General features: G+C 44.5%; 1 protein-coding gene across 2 annotated transcripts; it reads left to right on the forward strand.

Moving 5' to 3' along the window:
- The first annotated feature begins 526 nt into the window (after nt 1-526).
- On the forward strand, nt 527-16,291 carry ZNF175 (zinc finger protein 175). Of its 2 annotated transcripts, none has more exons than XM_057711299.1 (5): nt 527-616; nt 2,451-2,713; nt 6,868-6,994; nt 7,271-7,366; nt 10,843-16,291. In XM_057711299.1, exons 2-5 carry the CDS (start codon nt 2,564-2,566, stop codon nt 12,711-12,713), a joined length of 2,244 nt encoding a protein of 747 aa, XP_057567282.1. In that variant the 5' UTR covers nt 527-616; nt 2,451-2,563; the 3' UTR covers nt 12,714-16,291. The 2 variants fall into 2 exon arrangements, with proteins under 2 accessions (XP_057567282.1, XP_057567283.1); XM_057711300.1 differs by having other exon boundaries at nt 15,493-16,291.

The raw sequence follows: 16,291 nt of genomic DNA on the forward strand, positions 1-16,291 counted from the left end.
GTGACAAAGAGACATGAAGTGAGCCAATGCGGTTGGAAAAATGGCGCTGATAAACTTCCTCATCGCAGGGCTTGTCACACACCTTCAATTTGTGCAAAAAAGGTGCAGTGCCTGTGAAGAGCAATAAAGCGAAGCACAATAAAACGAGGAATGCCTGTATTTAAAGACAGAATACATCCTTAGGTGCTCTCCAAAAAGTTTAGAATATGCAATGCTATTTTCTCCGAGAACTATATATACACAAGGATTTAATTGGTCCCTTGCTAACGCGGGACCACTCCAAGACTTTATGAAGATTGCCTAATGCTTTCCCTGCCTGTACGGAATGGAAGTTCTTTGAAAATGGCGACCTCCTTATCACAATCCTTATGGACGCGGCCATGCCGTTCTCCTGACACAGTTCCTGAAAGAAAATGAACTACGGATTAGACGTGATGTGATACGCCATGATAACTATTGGCAGGCAGCGACCGCGTAGGTTCTAGTGAGCATGCGCACATTTCAAACACAGCCTTCCAAATCCCGACAGGAATGCCAAATCGGAAGTGGCCCAGAGCGGCCATTTCGCGTATGTTGTCAACTGTTCTAACCCGCGAATCGCATGCGGGATGCTGAGGTGATTTGGAGTATTAGCCATGGGGAAGCTGTGGGGTCAACGAGGGGAAATCGGCTTGGTGTGAGTGATGTGGGGGTTTGGGGGCCAAGTGATGGGAGTCTGCGGAATGAGTGATGGGTGTGCAAAGTGGTGGGGATCTGTGGAGTGAGTGATGGGGATCTGGAGTGAGTGATGGAGATCTGAAGTGAGTGATGGAGTTCTTAGTGATGGGGGCTATGGGGTAAGTGGGGTTTTCTAATTTAAGTTGAATGCTTGAGTCCTTGGTTTTCACTTTCTTTCCGTAATTTCGGTACGTATGTAAGTATTTTTGTAACTTGAATTCCTAGTGTACTCTAATAGCAGATTTTATACTGGCCTGTGAAACTTACTCATATGAGGACAGTGAACGTGCGTCTTAAGAGGGCCTTAGAATGGTACTGGGAGACATTTGCGGAAGTGATCCACAGCTTGGGGAACTAACTGTAGGAGGCAGCGATTGATTCGGAGCAGGAGCTTCAGGGATCGGAGGATTTTGAGAGTCACGTTGTCAGACACGCAAGAGGGACAGTGATTGAGGATCTATGAAATCAGTAAAGTGGGGTGCTAAGAGTAGCATATGGGGACCAATCGACGGGAGACCTAGGGGGCCAGTGATGGAAGTTTTCGAGGGTGACTGCAGTATTTCTGGGTAGTGAGTGTTGGGGTCCTTTGTGAATGGATGAGTGGGTCAGTGTTGGTCTCCTTGGGTCCCTGAGAACATGGTAAGGGTCAGTGATTGGTTGTTGAGCAGATCAATGATAGTTTCCTACTGGGGTGCATTATCTGGAACCCTGTGTTGGGGGTTATTTGGCGAGGGTCCTGTAGAAATCACACCCCCTGGAAACATTTATTGGCAATCGGGGCAGTAATGATTTCAGAAGCCTGGCCATGGGTGACTGGGAGGCATTGCGTGACCTTCTTTGGTCTACTTATTGGGGATTTCTAGAGATCAGTGTGGTCAATGACTATATTTTGGGGGTGGGGAGGGAGAAATGGAGAGGCAAGAAATGGTAAGTGATTGGGAGTTCAGGTGCATGTCTGCATATTTTCCAGGTGAAGGTGGGGTTCCATACACTGAATTGGAGCCTTCTGTCAGAAAAGGCTGAGCTGTCTATATTGTGGGTGGGCACTGAAATGTCCAAAATCTTGGATTAGGCACTCCAGACATGGGCAACTTGAAGCCTCAGCTCTCTGAAGGCAACAGGAAATGTAAATGGCGTTTCTGGAAATTGACCATGTGGAGGACCACATAGGACAATGGCAACTGTGTGCAGTTTAAAGTGAGGCAGACCTGGGATTCGTTCTTTTTTCTTCCCTTTGCAGACTGAGTGACCTTGAAACAAATTATGTAACAGCACTCAATTTCCTCATCCACAAAATGGGTACAATAATGATTATAATATTTAGCTGACAGGGTTGCATGAAAATTAAACAAGGTACCTGATACCTGACTCTGCAACTTGCTGATTTTTATTCATTGTTTACCACATGCCAGGCAGGTGTTGAGGGCTCGACAAGCCTCATCTCATGTAAGTTTCCCAATGCCTATGATAAATACCTTCCTCCTCATTTTGGAAACTGCAACTAAAGTACTATTGTGGTCTTCTCCTAGTTAAAAGGTGTCAGAGCTGCAATTAAACCTTTATTAAGTTTAGCCCAAATCTCTTCATCTTTTCTTATTTTTTACCCCAATAGCTAGATTTTTCTGAGTTTTGTCTACCCTTATCTCAAACACAGTGACTTTCACCTAATGGCCCTCAGAAATTCACATGGAGTGAATATTAGATGAGTAACTATGTGGTCGTTGCCTTTCCAGGATTTCTGGTGTCCCTGCAGAGCCCCTGGGTCAGGGCACATCACTGAGGTGGCAGCATCTTCCTTCACAGCCCTCACCTGACTCTTCCCAGCAGCTCTGATTGGAGCCTTCTGATGCCCACCCAGCTCGAGGCTCCTGGAAAGAGTGGAGTTGTCAGCAAAAGAGACCAAGAATCGAAGCCCAGAGAGGACATGCTTGCTGATGTGAATTTGCCCCAGAGGCCCCAGGTCTTGGGTCCAGAGGAGCAGGATGGATCACATGAGGTAAGCAGGAGCCCCTTGGGGACAGTTCTCCAGAACTTGAGGACAGACACAGGGAGCAGCATATTGGACTCCCTGTGTCTGAAACAATCTGGATTCACCTACACAGAGCAGAGCACAGGTGGCTGACATTTCCTCATCGACAGGCATTGTGTGCTATAGAGGAAACTCAACTGGCCCATGAAGGAGGATGTGTAGTAGAAGAGGGGTGACCCTGGGGAAGAGGAAGAAGAAAAGGTAGATTCAGCCCGGGAAATGCTAATTCATTCCTGGTCAGCACAGGCAAAGATCCTGCATCCTCCATCCACCACTGGGTCTTTGCATGGTCTCAGCTGGTTCCCACCTGACTCCTCCTCACTGGAGAGACTGGCTGGTTTCCCCTCTGTCCTCATACCTTATAGTCATAGAATACAGTACTAAAGCAAGAACTGGCTTTTAGGGACCATGTGGTTTTTCCTCTTTTAAAAGATGAATAAAAATGCTGGAGAATAATGTTTCCAGATTGCCCAAAGATATTAATATTTGATATTTTGGAATGAGAAAGCAGGGTATACTCAAGATTCCCTGAAATTCCAAATTATTTGTGTATTTCATGACACTTTATTTGCATGCTTTTAAAATGGCAATGACCCACTCTAAAGACTTCATTTTAACTTTGTTACCTCTTTAAATACCTTGTTTCTCCAAATACAGGCACATTCTGAGGTTCTAGGGGTTAGGACTTAAGTATATGAATTTCGGGTGGGGGCACACAATTCAGAAAAATGCCTTTCATTTTGTATTGAAGTTGGTTGAACTGTTAAGAGCATTTTCAAAAGCATGTTCAGTTAGGTGTTAAGACACACGATACTTCTTATTAGCCTTGTTCCTTTTTTAACATTGACAATATTTTGTTTGCCTTCCCTGACTCTGATTTTGCCATTTGAATCGATACTGCTTTTGCTCATTGAGATTTTCGAGTAGTTTCTCTGTTTACGTTAGAATGTTCTCCAACATTTGTTACCAAGTCCAGTCTCACTCTGCTTGCCACACAACAGGCCAATAAATAGGAGATGAGGTGTTGAGGCAAGGAATATGACTTTTATGAGTATGACTTTTAGTCCTATGACTTTTTTTTTTTTTTTTTTTTGCTGTGCGCGGGCTTTCTTTGGTTGCGCTGAGTGGGGGCTCCTCCACATTGTGCTGCGCGGGCTCCTCATTGCCGTGGCTTCTCTTGTTGCCGAGCACAGGCTCTAGGCGCATGGGCTTCAGTAGTTGCAGCACATGGGCTCAATAGTTGTGGCTCACAGGCTCTAAAGCACAGCCTCAATAGTTGTGGCGCATGGGCTCAGTTGCTCCGCGGCATGTGGGATCTTCCTGGAGCAGGGATCGAACCCGTGTCCCCTGCATTGGCAGGTGGATTCTTAACCACTGTGCCACCTAGGAAGCCCCCTTAAAAGTATTTATTTGTTTACTTATTTTGGTTATTCCAGGTCATAGTTGCAGAATGTGAGATCTTTGCTGTGGCACGTGGGCTCTTAGTTGCGGCTCTTAGTTCCCCAACCAGGGATTGAACCCGGGCCCCCTACATTGGTAGTGCAGAGTCTTACCCACTGGACCACCAGGAAAGTCCCCAGCCCTACGACTTTTATTTGGAAAGCCGGCAGACTGAGAGGATGGCTGGCTAATGTCTCAAAATAACCATCTTATCAGGGTTTGGATGCCAGTTTCTTTTATAGAACAGAGAGAGGGAGGAGATGAGGAAGTAAAGTTAGAAGCCCATAAGATTTGCAAATGTCTCCTGGAATGGCATGCCTCAGGGCGGGGATGTGTTAATTTCTTCTTGCAGCCACCCACAGGTGGACAGTGTCAGGATGCTTCCCTGAACAAAGGCACTTTGGCTTAACTTTAAGGCAGAGGGGCAGGGTTCCCTGAGACAGGCCATTGTGTATAGACAGTATCCTTTTAGTGAACAAAAGCAAGATGAAGCAAAGGTTAAAGTAAAAGAAACAGATCCAACACAGTCAGATTTGGCTCTTCCCTGTTACACATTCATGTCATCTTGGCTTTGCAGTTTTCCCTCTACTCTGGCCAATACTGTGTTGTTAGTTTGTTTTTGTTTTTTTTTAATAACTCTGCTAATTTAATCAAAAGAGATATGTCATTGTTGTTTTCATTTGTATTTTTTTACAAGCAGGGTAATTTTTTTCCCAAGTTTTATTGGTCGATGATTTTTTCTTTTGTGATTTATCTTTACTTGTCCTTCAATAATTTATATTTTACTTCGTCTTAGCCTCTGGACTTTCAAAGATATATATTAATAACCCGTTTTTCTCTGCATATTTGTGTAAAATTTTTTGGCCACTTTTCCCCTTGGAAGTAGTTTTTGGTGTTATTTGCACATAGTTTGTTTCACTGGGCTTGTAAATAAAAACAGCTGTCACCATTGTCTTTTCTTCTAAAATCCACCTCCTTAGAGGCAATCAATTTTTACCCTTTTAATTAAAAATTTTGGTGCTTACCTCCTACTCCTTTAATGACACCCTCATATAGCTCCATCTCAGGTTCTCAGGTTTATGTCTGGCCCTCTGTCATATACTCCCACCTGCAGCACTCACACGCATGTTTTTCATGCTTACCTTTCCAAGAGGTGTGTCAAATTTTGATTAGCTCAGTATTCCCTGAAATCAGTTCACTTCTCCTGTGTGTCTCTCTTCACACAGAACACTTCGCTTCTGACACTTCTGGTCACCAAATGTGCAGGGATTTTTCCCACACCAAGCAGTTCTCTGTGACACCAGCTGGGTGTCCTACAATTCAGTTCAATTCTGACACTGTCTACCTGGAGACAGCATCCATCTGGAGTAGCTCTCGGCACAGTGAAGTCAGGTCCTCCATCCAAGAGCCTTCAAGTTGCTTGGCTCAGTGGTCTCAATATGTTTGTCAGGGTGTAGTGTTTATGCCCCAGGGAATCTTGTCTCCCTCAGTTGCTCCTTCTGTTCCAATGAAGTCTTTCCAAGGACGTTGCCAAATAAATTCCTTATCTAAGGTTAATGCTCTTAGTTTATCACTCCAAGACACCCTCAGCCCTATACCAGATATTTCGCAACTAATACAGAAGCTCACATTGGCCACTGTGACTCCATTTTGCATGACTTAACATAGCTTAAATCCTGAGTTTCACACAGAGGAGTAGGAATCATAACATAAAAGAAGTCACATAAACAGAGCTTCTGGCCTGGTGGAGTTTGGGCCTGGCATGGTGGCACATGGAAGCCTATGGTTCACCAACCTGAAGGTTCTTTGAACTATGTCCTTTCAGGTTTTTATGGAGGCTTCATTACATAGGCATGATTGATGGAATCATTGGCCAATGGCTAATGGTTCAACATCCAGCCCTTCTCCCTGACCCAGAGGTCAGGGGGTGGGACTGAAAGTTCCAACTTTTTTTTTTAATATATTTATTTATTGATTGATTGATTTATTGGGTACATTGGGTCTTCATTGCTGTGCTTGGGCTTTCTCTAGTTGCAGTGCACGGTTTCTCATTGAGGTGGCTTCTCTTGTTGAGCATAGGCTCTAGGCACGTGGGCAGGCTTCACTAGTTGTGGCACGTGGGCTCAGTAGTTGTGATTCATGGGCTCTAGAGAGCAGGCACAGTAGTTGTGGTGCATGGGCTTAGTTGCTCCGAGGCATGTGGGATCTTCTCGGCCCAGGGATTGAACCCGTGTTTCCTGCATTGGCAGGCGGATTCTTAACCACTGTGCCACCAGGGAAGCTCTGAAAGTTCTAACCTTCTAATCACAAGGTTGGTTCCTCTGGTGACCAGCCCCCACCCTTAGGTGCTTTCTAAAAGTTACTTCATTAACATAAAAAGAGACACCTTTATTGCTTTCCTTACAGGAAATTTCAAGAGTTTTAGGAACTCTGTGGCAGAGACAGGGATGAAGACCAAATATATTTTTCTTAGCATAAATCACAATACCACAAGTATACAATAGATGGCAGGATATTTCCATAATGTTTTTAATCCTCCTAAATACAATATGAAACAGGTAGGTAGTGGGAAGCCACATATATCATGATGAAAAAAAATCATTAAAAATACACCATTGTATGTAAGTGCCCCGTTCATCAGTGATGACTAATTCTCACTGAGCTGGGGTATGTTGTTACAGGGGTCAGTGTCATTTGAGGATGTGACCATGGACTTCAGCAGGGAGGAATGGCAGCAACTGGACTCTGCCCAGAGATGCCTGTACCAAGATGTGATGCTGGAGATCTATAGCCACCTGTTCTCCGTGGGTGAGCACACCTGACCTGGGACTCTTGGGTAGGCCTCCTTGAAGAGATGTCCTTCCTTCTTTTGGCATGCAGTGGGACATCTGAAGAATGTAATCAGTTTGCCCTTGGCTTGTCCCAAACTGTTCATTCCTTTTGGGCATCTTTGAGTGTTACTTTGTTCCTAGAGAAAGATGTTGACTTGTCTAATGTGCCAATGAAAGAAAGCTTCATTGAAACTTCATTGAAGCTCTAAAGCCCAAGACCACATCCAAATGCAATATCCTTTCTTATTCACAGGGTATCACATTCCCAACCCAGAGATTGTATGCAGGATGGAAAAAGGAAAGGAGCCATGGATGGGGGAGACTGAACTCCCATGTCAGAGGTATCAAGGTGAGTGACTGTCAAGCTGTGGAGATCTGAGGTACCATTATTCAACCTACCACACTTACCCAGTCCCCCAGTGGTAGACACTTAGGTTACCTCCTACTCCTTGTTTCTATGGCTAATGCTGCCATACATTATTTTGTAAATGTTCTGTAGGGGCCAACTTAAGAACTTCTCAGAGGTGAATAGTCAGGAGTGGGATTGCCTGATCACTGGATATGCCTACATTTAATTTGGCTAAATAAACCATATGACTCTTCAGGTGGGCTGCACCATCCACACTCCCATGTGGGAATGCACAAGGGTTCACATTTGTTCATCTTGCTGGCCAACATTTATCAAATTTCTCATTTATGGCCCATGTTATGATAGAGCTGTTTCATGTTTTAATTTCATTTTTCTAGTAACAGAGCATCTCATCATATCTGTTATCTGACTGGATTTTTCATATGTACATTGCTTTTGTCGCCTTGTTTTATCCCTTTGTGGATTTTTCTGAAGGCCTTTTTTCCCCCCTTTTTATTTGCCCCCTGAATTCATTGATTTTTTTTTGCTGTGCTTGATCTTTCTTCTTCACCCCTAATTGTGGTGCCTCTAGCTTGGGGCCCTGTATTCCCAATGGTCATTCCTCCGTAGAGGAATGACCTTAAAGGGCCCTTCTATTCTCAACACTGAGGCCTAAAAATTTTTTTCTGATGATCTCTAAATCAATGCCTCCAGGCCCCATGCCTAAATCATGTTCTCTTATTTAGCTACATGATGGACAGTTCCCGTGGGTGATTCACTTCCTTTATTTTATGGAGATCAGAAATTGGAACCATTACACAAATCAGAAATTCTTCTCACCTTATACATTTTGTCAGGTTCTTCTGTGTTTCTTGGCTTTTCCAGCTCAGTCTTCTAACTTAATTTCTTATTTTAGAAATTCTGCCATTTTTCCTTTTCTTTGGCCATGCCATGTGGCTTGCAGGATCTTAGTTCCCTGACCAGGGAGCGAACCCACAACCTCGGCAGTGAACACACAGAGTCCTAACCACTCGACCACCAGGGATTTCCCCCCAGTTTTTCTTTTTAAAGTACAATTTAGTTGACCCTTTTTCTTAATTCTAGGAACTTCACCATAAACCAGCTCACTATTTTCTCATGCTTGGGTTATTTTGTTCCTAATGGGATTTATGGATTTCCAGTCATTATGAGTTTAGTCAAGATGCCATTGACAGATTTTATTACCCCCAAAACTGATACTTTGTTTCTTTTTTCTCAGATTTTGATGCCACCCCCCCCCTCCACACACACACACAATGATAAAAACAAAGAACCTTCTCATTTTTTAAAAAAAGTAACAGACAACTGAGGTTTGGGGACAGGACAAGTGTCTGGGATACATTTATCAAGTGATGGAAAGAGAAAAGAAACAAGATGTGATGGTCTTATAATCAGTATTTAAATCTCTGGTAGGATAAAGTAATAGTAAAATTTAGCCACTTTTTTTTTTAAAGAATCTGCTGTGTCTTGTGTTCTATACTAGTAAATTGGATGATCAGTGACTCCCATTCTTAGCCAAAAAATGTCATATTAAGTAGCATAAAGCTGAAAGTTTTAACAAAGAGACCAAGGACCAGTATAATAACTTCCAGAATCATTTCCCTCCTATAAAAACTTCTAAAAGGCAGGTCAGCAGGAAGCCTTATGTTTTGTATTCATTTGGGTGTTGAAATTTTTCTTTTGTCATTGCAGTACCATCTTTTATGATGCTGTCAATCTGTAGGACTGAATGCATTACACCCAAAGCCAGGTTCTACTAGGCAGAAAAGGGGTGGAGGGTATTGAGAAGCTGTAATTTATTACCCTGGCCAGAAGTGGTGCATAATTTTGTATGCACATTCCTTCAGCAAAAAACAGTCTCACTGTCACATCTCATTGCAAAGGAAATTTTGAGCAGTTACATGACCTGGCTGTCATGTACCTGGCCACAGTTAACCTCTGTGCAAGAAGGTGAAACAGATTCTAGGGGACAGCTTGCTTGTCCAGTCTTCCAGTGTACCCTTCTTGGGATATGCATATTCCAAAGTTCAAGAAAACTTCACTTTCATGGGTCTAGGTATTCTTTCACTGCTTGGCTATATCAGGATTGATACTTTAATAGTCTTTCAGAGAGTGGTCCCCAACCTTTTTGGCGCCAGGGACCAGTTTCATGGAAGACAATTTTTCCATGGACAGGGGGTTGGGGGGGATGGTTCAGGTGGTAATGCCAGCGATGGGGAGCTGCAGATGAAGCCTCACTCGCTTGCCCACTGCTTACCTCCTGCTGTGTGGCCTGGTTCCTAACAGGCTGCAGACCAGAAGTGGTCCATGGCCCGGTGGTTGGGGATCCCTGTCTCAGAGGATATCTAGGGCTGATGGATTTGGCATTGTTTCTAACAAGTGGGAGGAAGCTGGGAGATTAGTGACAACTTAGATCTGAAAGCTAATAAAGACCTATATAGATGGTCCCCAAGTTACGGTGGTTCGACTTAGGATTTTTTGACTTTACAATGTTGCAAAAGCCATACACAGATTCAGTAGAAACCACATTTTGAACTGTGAATTTTGAGTTTTTCCCAAGCTAGTGATATGCAGTATGATACTCTCCTGATGCTGGGCAACAGCTCCCGGTCAGCCACGCGATCACGAGGGGAAACAACCAATACACGTACAACCCTTCTGTACCCAGACAACCACTCTGTTTTTCACTTTCAGTATTCAATAAATGGTATGAGGTATTCAACCTCCTCCTCCCCCTCCCCCTTCTCCTTTATTATAAAATCGGCCTTGTGTTAGATGCTTTTGCCCAACTGTAGGCTAATGCAAGTGTTCTGAGCACATTTAGCATAGGCTAGCCTAAGCTATGATGATCAATTGGTTAGGTGTATTCAATGCATTTTTGACTTATGATATTTTCAACTTATGATGGATTTATCAGGATCCCATTGTAAGTCAAGGAGGCTCTGCACTCTGAGCCCCCTCCTTCAACCTTTGGCTGTCCACAGATGCTGCTCTATGACTCCCTTGTCTCTTTTATCCTGTAGTTATCCCACTAGGTCTAGGTATTGAGACTGCCTACATAAATGGAGCCAGGGTGCCTCTGTTCAAATCTAACTTGCCCCAAGGCTAAGTGAAGTGATTTTGGCTAATTACTTAACCATTCTGTGTTTCCCTTTCTTCATGTATAAATAGTTACCTCCTGGGGTGGTTGTGAGGAGTGAATAAGCTTATGTGTACATCACATAGAACATTGCCTGGTGAACACTAAGTGCTACACAGATAAGTGCTTGACATATAATAAGGGCTGTGCAACTTTTCTCTCATGAGCACCATCAGCACCACCACTAGAATATGACTCAGCAGTTTTCCTGAGCACAATCTCTATCAGCCCCATGTGACTTCTCATCCATCCTTGGCTAACTGTTCACTGTATCTATTTCATCTTTGTCTCCTTCTAGAAGGGGAGTTTGGGCTTGAAACCCCACAGTGGGAAACTTCTGAAACAGCTTCATTTCATAATAAGATGGTGGGTGAAGTCACAAGAGATAGCTCATGGTGTTCCATTTCAGAAGAGCTATGGGAAGAAGCTGCCCAAACTAAGAGAGATCAGAAGAATCAAAGTAAACCTTCACATCAGGGGGCTTTCCTCAACAAGAAAAAATTGAACCCAGAGAGGGATTGTGACTATAAGGACTCTGGAAAAATCATCCACGTGAGGCCCCACCTTGTTTCTTCACAAAAGAGACCTCACAAACATTGCTCTTTTGCAAAAAGGTTGAAGCCTAACCTAGAAGTAAATCATCAAAATCAAAGCAACACCACAAAACACCTCAATGAGATGGTTGAATCTGGTCAGCCATTCACCCATAGCTCTTCCAGTGCCAGCTGCAAAAATACTCATACAGAAGAGAACTTCTGTGAAAGTAATTCACATGCAAAAGTCTTTGGCCATAAGCAGTCACTCACACAACATCAAGTTCATACTCAGGAAAAACCAGATAAGTGTACTGAATGTGGGAAGTTTACCCAGAAGTCACACCTCCTTAAGCAACAGAGATTCCACAGTGTAGCAAACCTCCAGGAATGCAGTAAATGCGGGAAAGCCTTCACCCCACAACCAGAACTCGGCATATATGTGACAGATCATACAGGTAATATACCGTACATATGTAAGGAATGTGGAAAAGTCTTCATTCAGAGGCCAGAATTGGTTACACATCAGAAAACTCACACTAGAAAGAAGCCCCATAAGTGCCACGAATGTGGAAAAGCCTTTTTCCAGATGTTATCTCTCTTCAGACATCAGAGAACTCATACGAGAGAAAAACTCTATGAATGCAGTGAATGTGGGAAAGGCTTCTCCCAGAATTCAACCCTCAGTATACATCAGAAGATTCATACTGGTGAGCGACAGTACATATGCAGTGAGTGTGGGAAGGCCTTCACACAGAAGTCAACACTCAGCTTGCACCAGAGGATCCATTCAGGGGAGAAGTCTTATGTATGTATTGAATGTGGCCAGGCCTTTATCCAGAAGGCACACCTGATTGTACATCAGAGAAGTCACACAGGAGAGAAACCTTATCAGTGCCACAACTGTGGGAAATCCTTCATTTCCAAGTCACAACTTGATATACATCATCGAATCCATACTGGGGAGAAACCTTATGAATGTAGTGACTGTAGGAAAACTTTCACCCAAAAGTCACACCTCAACATACACCAGAAAATTCACACTGGAGAAAGACACCATGTGTGCAGCGAATGTGGGAAGGCCTTCAACCAGAAGTCAATACTCAGCATGCATCAGCGAATTCACACTGGAGAGAAGCCTTACAAATGCAGTGACTGTGGGAAAGCCTTTACTTCCAAGTCACAATTCAGAGAGCATCAGCGGATCCACACCGGAGAGAAACCCTATGTATGCACTGCATGTGGGAAGGCTTTCAACGGTAGGTCAAATTTCCATAAACATCAGATCACTCACAGTAGAGAGAGAACTTTTTCCTGTTGCAAGTGTGGGAACACCTTCACCCAGAAATCAGAGTTGATTACACATCAGAGAACTCATATCGGAGAGAAACCTTATGAATGCTGTGACTGTGGAAAATCCTTCAGTAGGAAACCACAACTCAAAGTGCATCAACGGATTCACACAGGAGAGAGACCTTATGTGTGTTCCAAGTGTGGGAAGAGCTTCAACAACAGATCAAATTTTAATAAACATCAAATAACTCATACCAGAGACAAATCTTACAAAAGCAGCTATTCTGTGCAAGGCTTTACTCAGAAGTCAATTCCTAGTATGCATCAGCATATACATAAATGAAACAAACTCTGAATTTCTTGAAGGAAAAAAAACTTATGATTCAGATTTAATTGTATATTATAAAATTCATGCTTCAGAAAAACTCTAGGGATGCAATGCACATCACCAAGTTACACATTATTTTATGTGAGGGAAATTACTCAGGAAATGACTTTTAAGAATAAGTGGAAATGTCGATATTTGTACTAACCTCATTAAATGTTATAAATTTCATTTGAGGAAGAAACCCTACCTAATGCATTGAGAAGAGAGTCTCTGTAGAATGTGATACAAGACAGATTGTTACCAGATTATTTACAGGAAACTTTGTGGGAAATTCTATTAATGACAACCCTGTCTGATGTGGAATATCAATATTTTTAAAGTGCCAGCAAACTGAGTGATAACTGGGCAATATTATGTGTATGTGTGTGTGTACAATATTATACATACATACATAATACAATATTATGTATGTATGTATATTTATATCTTCAGATCAGCATATATATTATATACACACATGTGCACACACACACACACACACACACACACCCCCTCAATTCTGTAGTGTTTGCTATAGAATTCACTGTGTAACAGGGGGTGTGGATAGATTATATATTTTTCAAAAGAACCTAATATAATTGTTTATCAGATTTACTCCCTATTGAATATTTATATCCTGAGGTTGCACAGTCAATAATTATTAATTTCTTTACATATATAGACAGATGAATGTACTTTTTTTGGTAAATGCATAAATGTGATTCTGGTCTTCATAGTGTAGTTTTTCTCTTCTTCCATTATTAGTTTGGCCCTTCCCTCCCCTCCACCTTCACCACCTATGGTCAACCTTTTAGTTTGGACTCTTTCATATTTTTATACATGCTCCTAATCATATATGCTAGGAGTCCACAAACTGGCCATCAGCCAAATCTGGTTGGCCACCTGTGTTTTTTACATAAAATTTTATTGGAACACAGCCATATTGACTTGTTTATATGTTGTCTGTGGCTGCTTTTGTGCTCCAGTGGCAGAGCTGAGTAGTCATGGCAAAGGCCATATGGCCTGCAAGCTGAAAGTATTTACTCTCCAGCCCTTACAAAAGTCTGCCAACACTTGTTACCCACACACATTACTATGCTCATAAGCATACACCTATATAGGTACTCATCCCTCTTTGTTTTATAACTATCAGACCATATCATGTACACAGTCCTACAATACAGCTACAATACAGCTGTTCAGTGACTACACTGGCATTCTGTCAGTATGTGGACATGCTGCAATTTATTCAACCATCCTCACACTTTTTATTATTCATTCTTCCCCCCACTTTTTTTTTTGCTACAACTAAGCAGCAGAATAGCACCATCTGTAAGTGGACAGGCCCAGGAACCAGGTTCCTGTACTTGTTTCTACATCAATCAGGCAAGATATTTAACTCATCCATCCTGGTTTTCAAAAGGAAGATGACAACAGTGCTACCCTATGAGTCCTCATGAGAAATAAATAGGTGAATAAGCGTTAAGCACTTAAACTGCATGGAGAAAACCAGACCTTGGTGAATTTGAGTGGAATGTGACCAAATGAATGGAAATGAAAGGATGGGGGTTAGGGATGGCAGAGAGGAGGAGTGAGTAAAATAAAGCCTCTTTTAATATGAAACCAGGTGGAATGGGTGGGAATGCTGCCCTGCAGCCCTGGTCTCAGGGATTCTGTTCCAGCCTTCAGATATCCTTCAGCCCAGTATTGGGGCTCCTGGGGCTGAGAGGCTGATGTCCACAGTGAGGTTGGTGTAGAGGGGCTGCAGCTGCTTGGAGAGCAATCTGTATCCCAGCGAGTTCAGGCCATCATGCTGCCACTTGTGGTGGATATGGGCCAGAAGGCCAGGACTGGGAGGATGGGCAGGAGGGGCAGCCGTGTGAGCAATGGGCTTGGGAACAGGCCCAGGGCTGGCTACCCTGCCCCCAGGCCTGACTCACCTCTGGGGGCTCTGCTTGTGGCTGGGGTCCTGCCCCTCCAGCATGTGGTAGCGGCCAAAGAGCAGATGGGGCCGTGAGAGGAGCATCCCGCTGAGTTTCAGCCTTACAGGGGAGAGGGCAGGGAGGCCGGATGCCTATCTCCTCTGATAGGGTCCCCATGCCATGCCCAGCCCCTCAGGCCAGAGTGGCTTGCATCTCCCACAATCCAACATAGCTCGTGTCCCCTCTTGGTCCAGGGCAGCCTGTGTCCCCCACACCATGGAGGGCCCTCAGCCCCTTGTGCTAGGCTCCCTAGAGCAGAGCCCCCTACCTGGCAGCAATGTCATTGTCCTCCTGATCCCAGCCCCAGTATGTGTTGGGGAAGCCATGGATCCTCAGGTAGTGAATGGGGCGCAGGGCAAACACCCCTCCAAGGTAGCCTCGGTAGGGCAGCCTGCAGAGGCAGGGAGAGTTCGAAGCACAGGGAATTTCAGGAGATGGGCCCTGGCCCTTTCCTGGCCTGGATCACAAGGTTTATTTCTGGTTTAGCCCTTCTCCACTCACCTGCGTGGGAACCTCTCCCCTGTCCCCTAGGATGTCCCCATGCTTGATCCTGGGGCAGCCTTGACCCTTGAGATGGCACCTCACATGACCCTGGGAGATCCCCTCCCTGAATCATCTGACAGGCCATTTTTGTGACCCCATTAATGGCCCCTCCCTCTATAAGTTCTCCTTCTTTGACCTCTGTTATACCCTCTCTGCCTACCGCTTTATTAACTGCATCCTGACTCCCCCACTGATAGCCAATCCTATTCCCACTTGACACCCACATCCAGGAGGAAGGTTCTTCACCATCTACAAAGCTGCCCCAAGGCCCCATCATCCTCTCCATCATCTGCCCCAGGGATCAGGGCCTGGACTGTACAGATGGGCTGGGTGAGACCCAGGGAAGTTGGGGGGGGGGGAGGGGTGCGCCTGGCCAAGAGTCCCCCACAGGATGTCCCCTCCATTCACCTACTTGTAGTTGAACTTGTCGATGGCCACAGACACATGGGCAGGAAAGATGTCACAGATGTAGAGGTTGCGATCATCCTCGGGGAGCAGGTTCACATCATGGAAGAAGACACAGTCCCAGTCCTCCTCCTGCATGGCCTCCCAGAACCCCACGTTGCGGAGCCTGCCCCGGTTGAAGGCAGTGTTGTTCACCTGGGGTGGATGGAGATGCTCGGCATTGCCCTCACAGCAGGCAGTGGTGTCCCCCCACTTGCCAGGCCTGTCCTCTCTCCCCTCCTGAGTGCCACTCCTACTTGGAACCCCTTCTTAGTCCCACTGTGGAGATGGAAAACCGAGACTTGTCCAGGAAGGCACAGTTCAAAGGTGACCTCCCCTGGGAAACTTTTCTTGGCTCTCCACCCCCATCCCAGGCAGAGTCAGCATCTTCAGCCTCTCAGCTATCCCTCCTCAGCCATCTTCAAGGTTTTCAAGGATCATCACCTTCAAGAGGCCATTGGAGGGAGGCAGAGGTCAGGAGTGATTGGGGACAACCTGTGTCTCTGTTTCTGCTCCTACTAGATGAAGATCAGGTCTGATGCCCAGGATAGGGTTTGCCTCTCCTCCTCCTCTTCTTCCTCCATC

This window comes from Hippopotamus amphibius, chromosome 16 (assembly GCF_030028045.1).
Source record: "Hippopotamus amphibius kiboko isolate mHipAmp2 chromosome 16, mHipAmp2.hap2, whole genome shotgun sequence".
NCBI lineage: Eukaryota > Metazoa > Chordata > Mammalia > Artiodactyla > Hippopotamidae > Hippopotamus > Hippopotamus amphibius.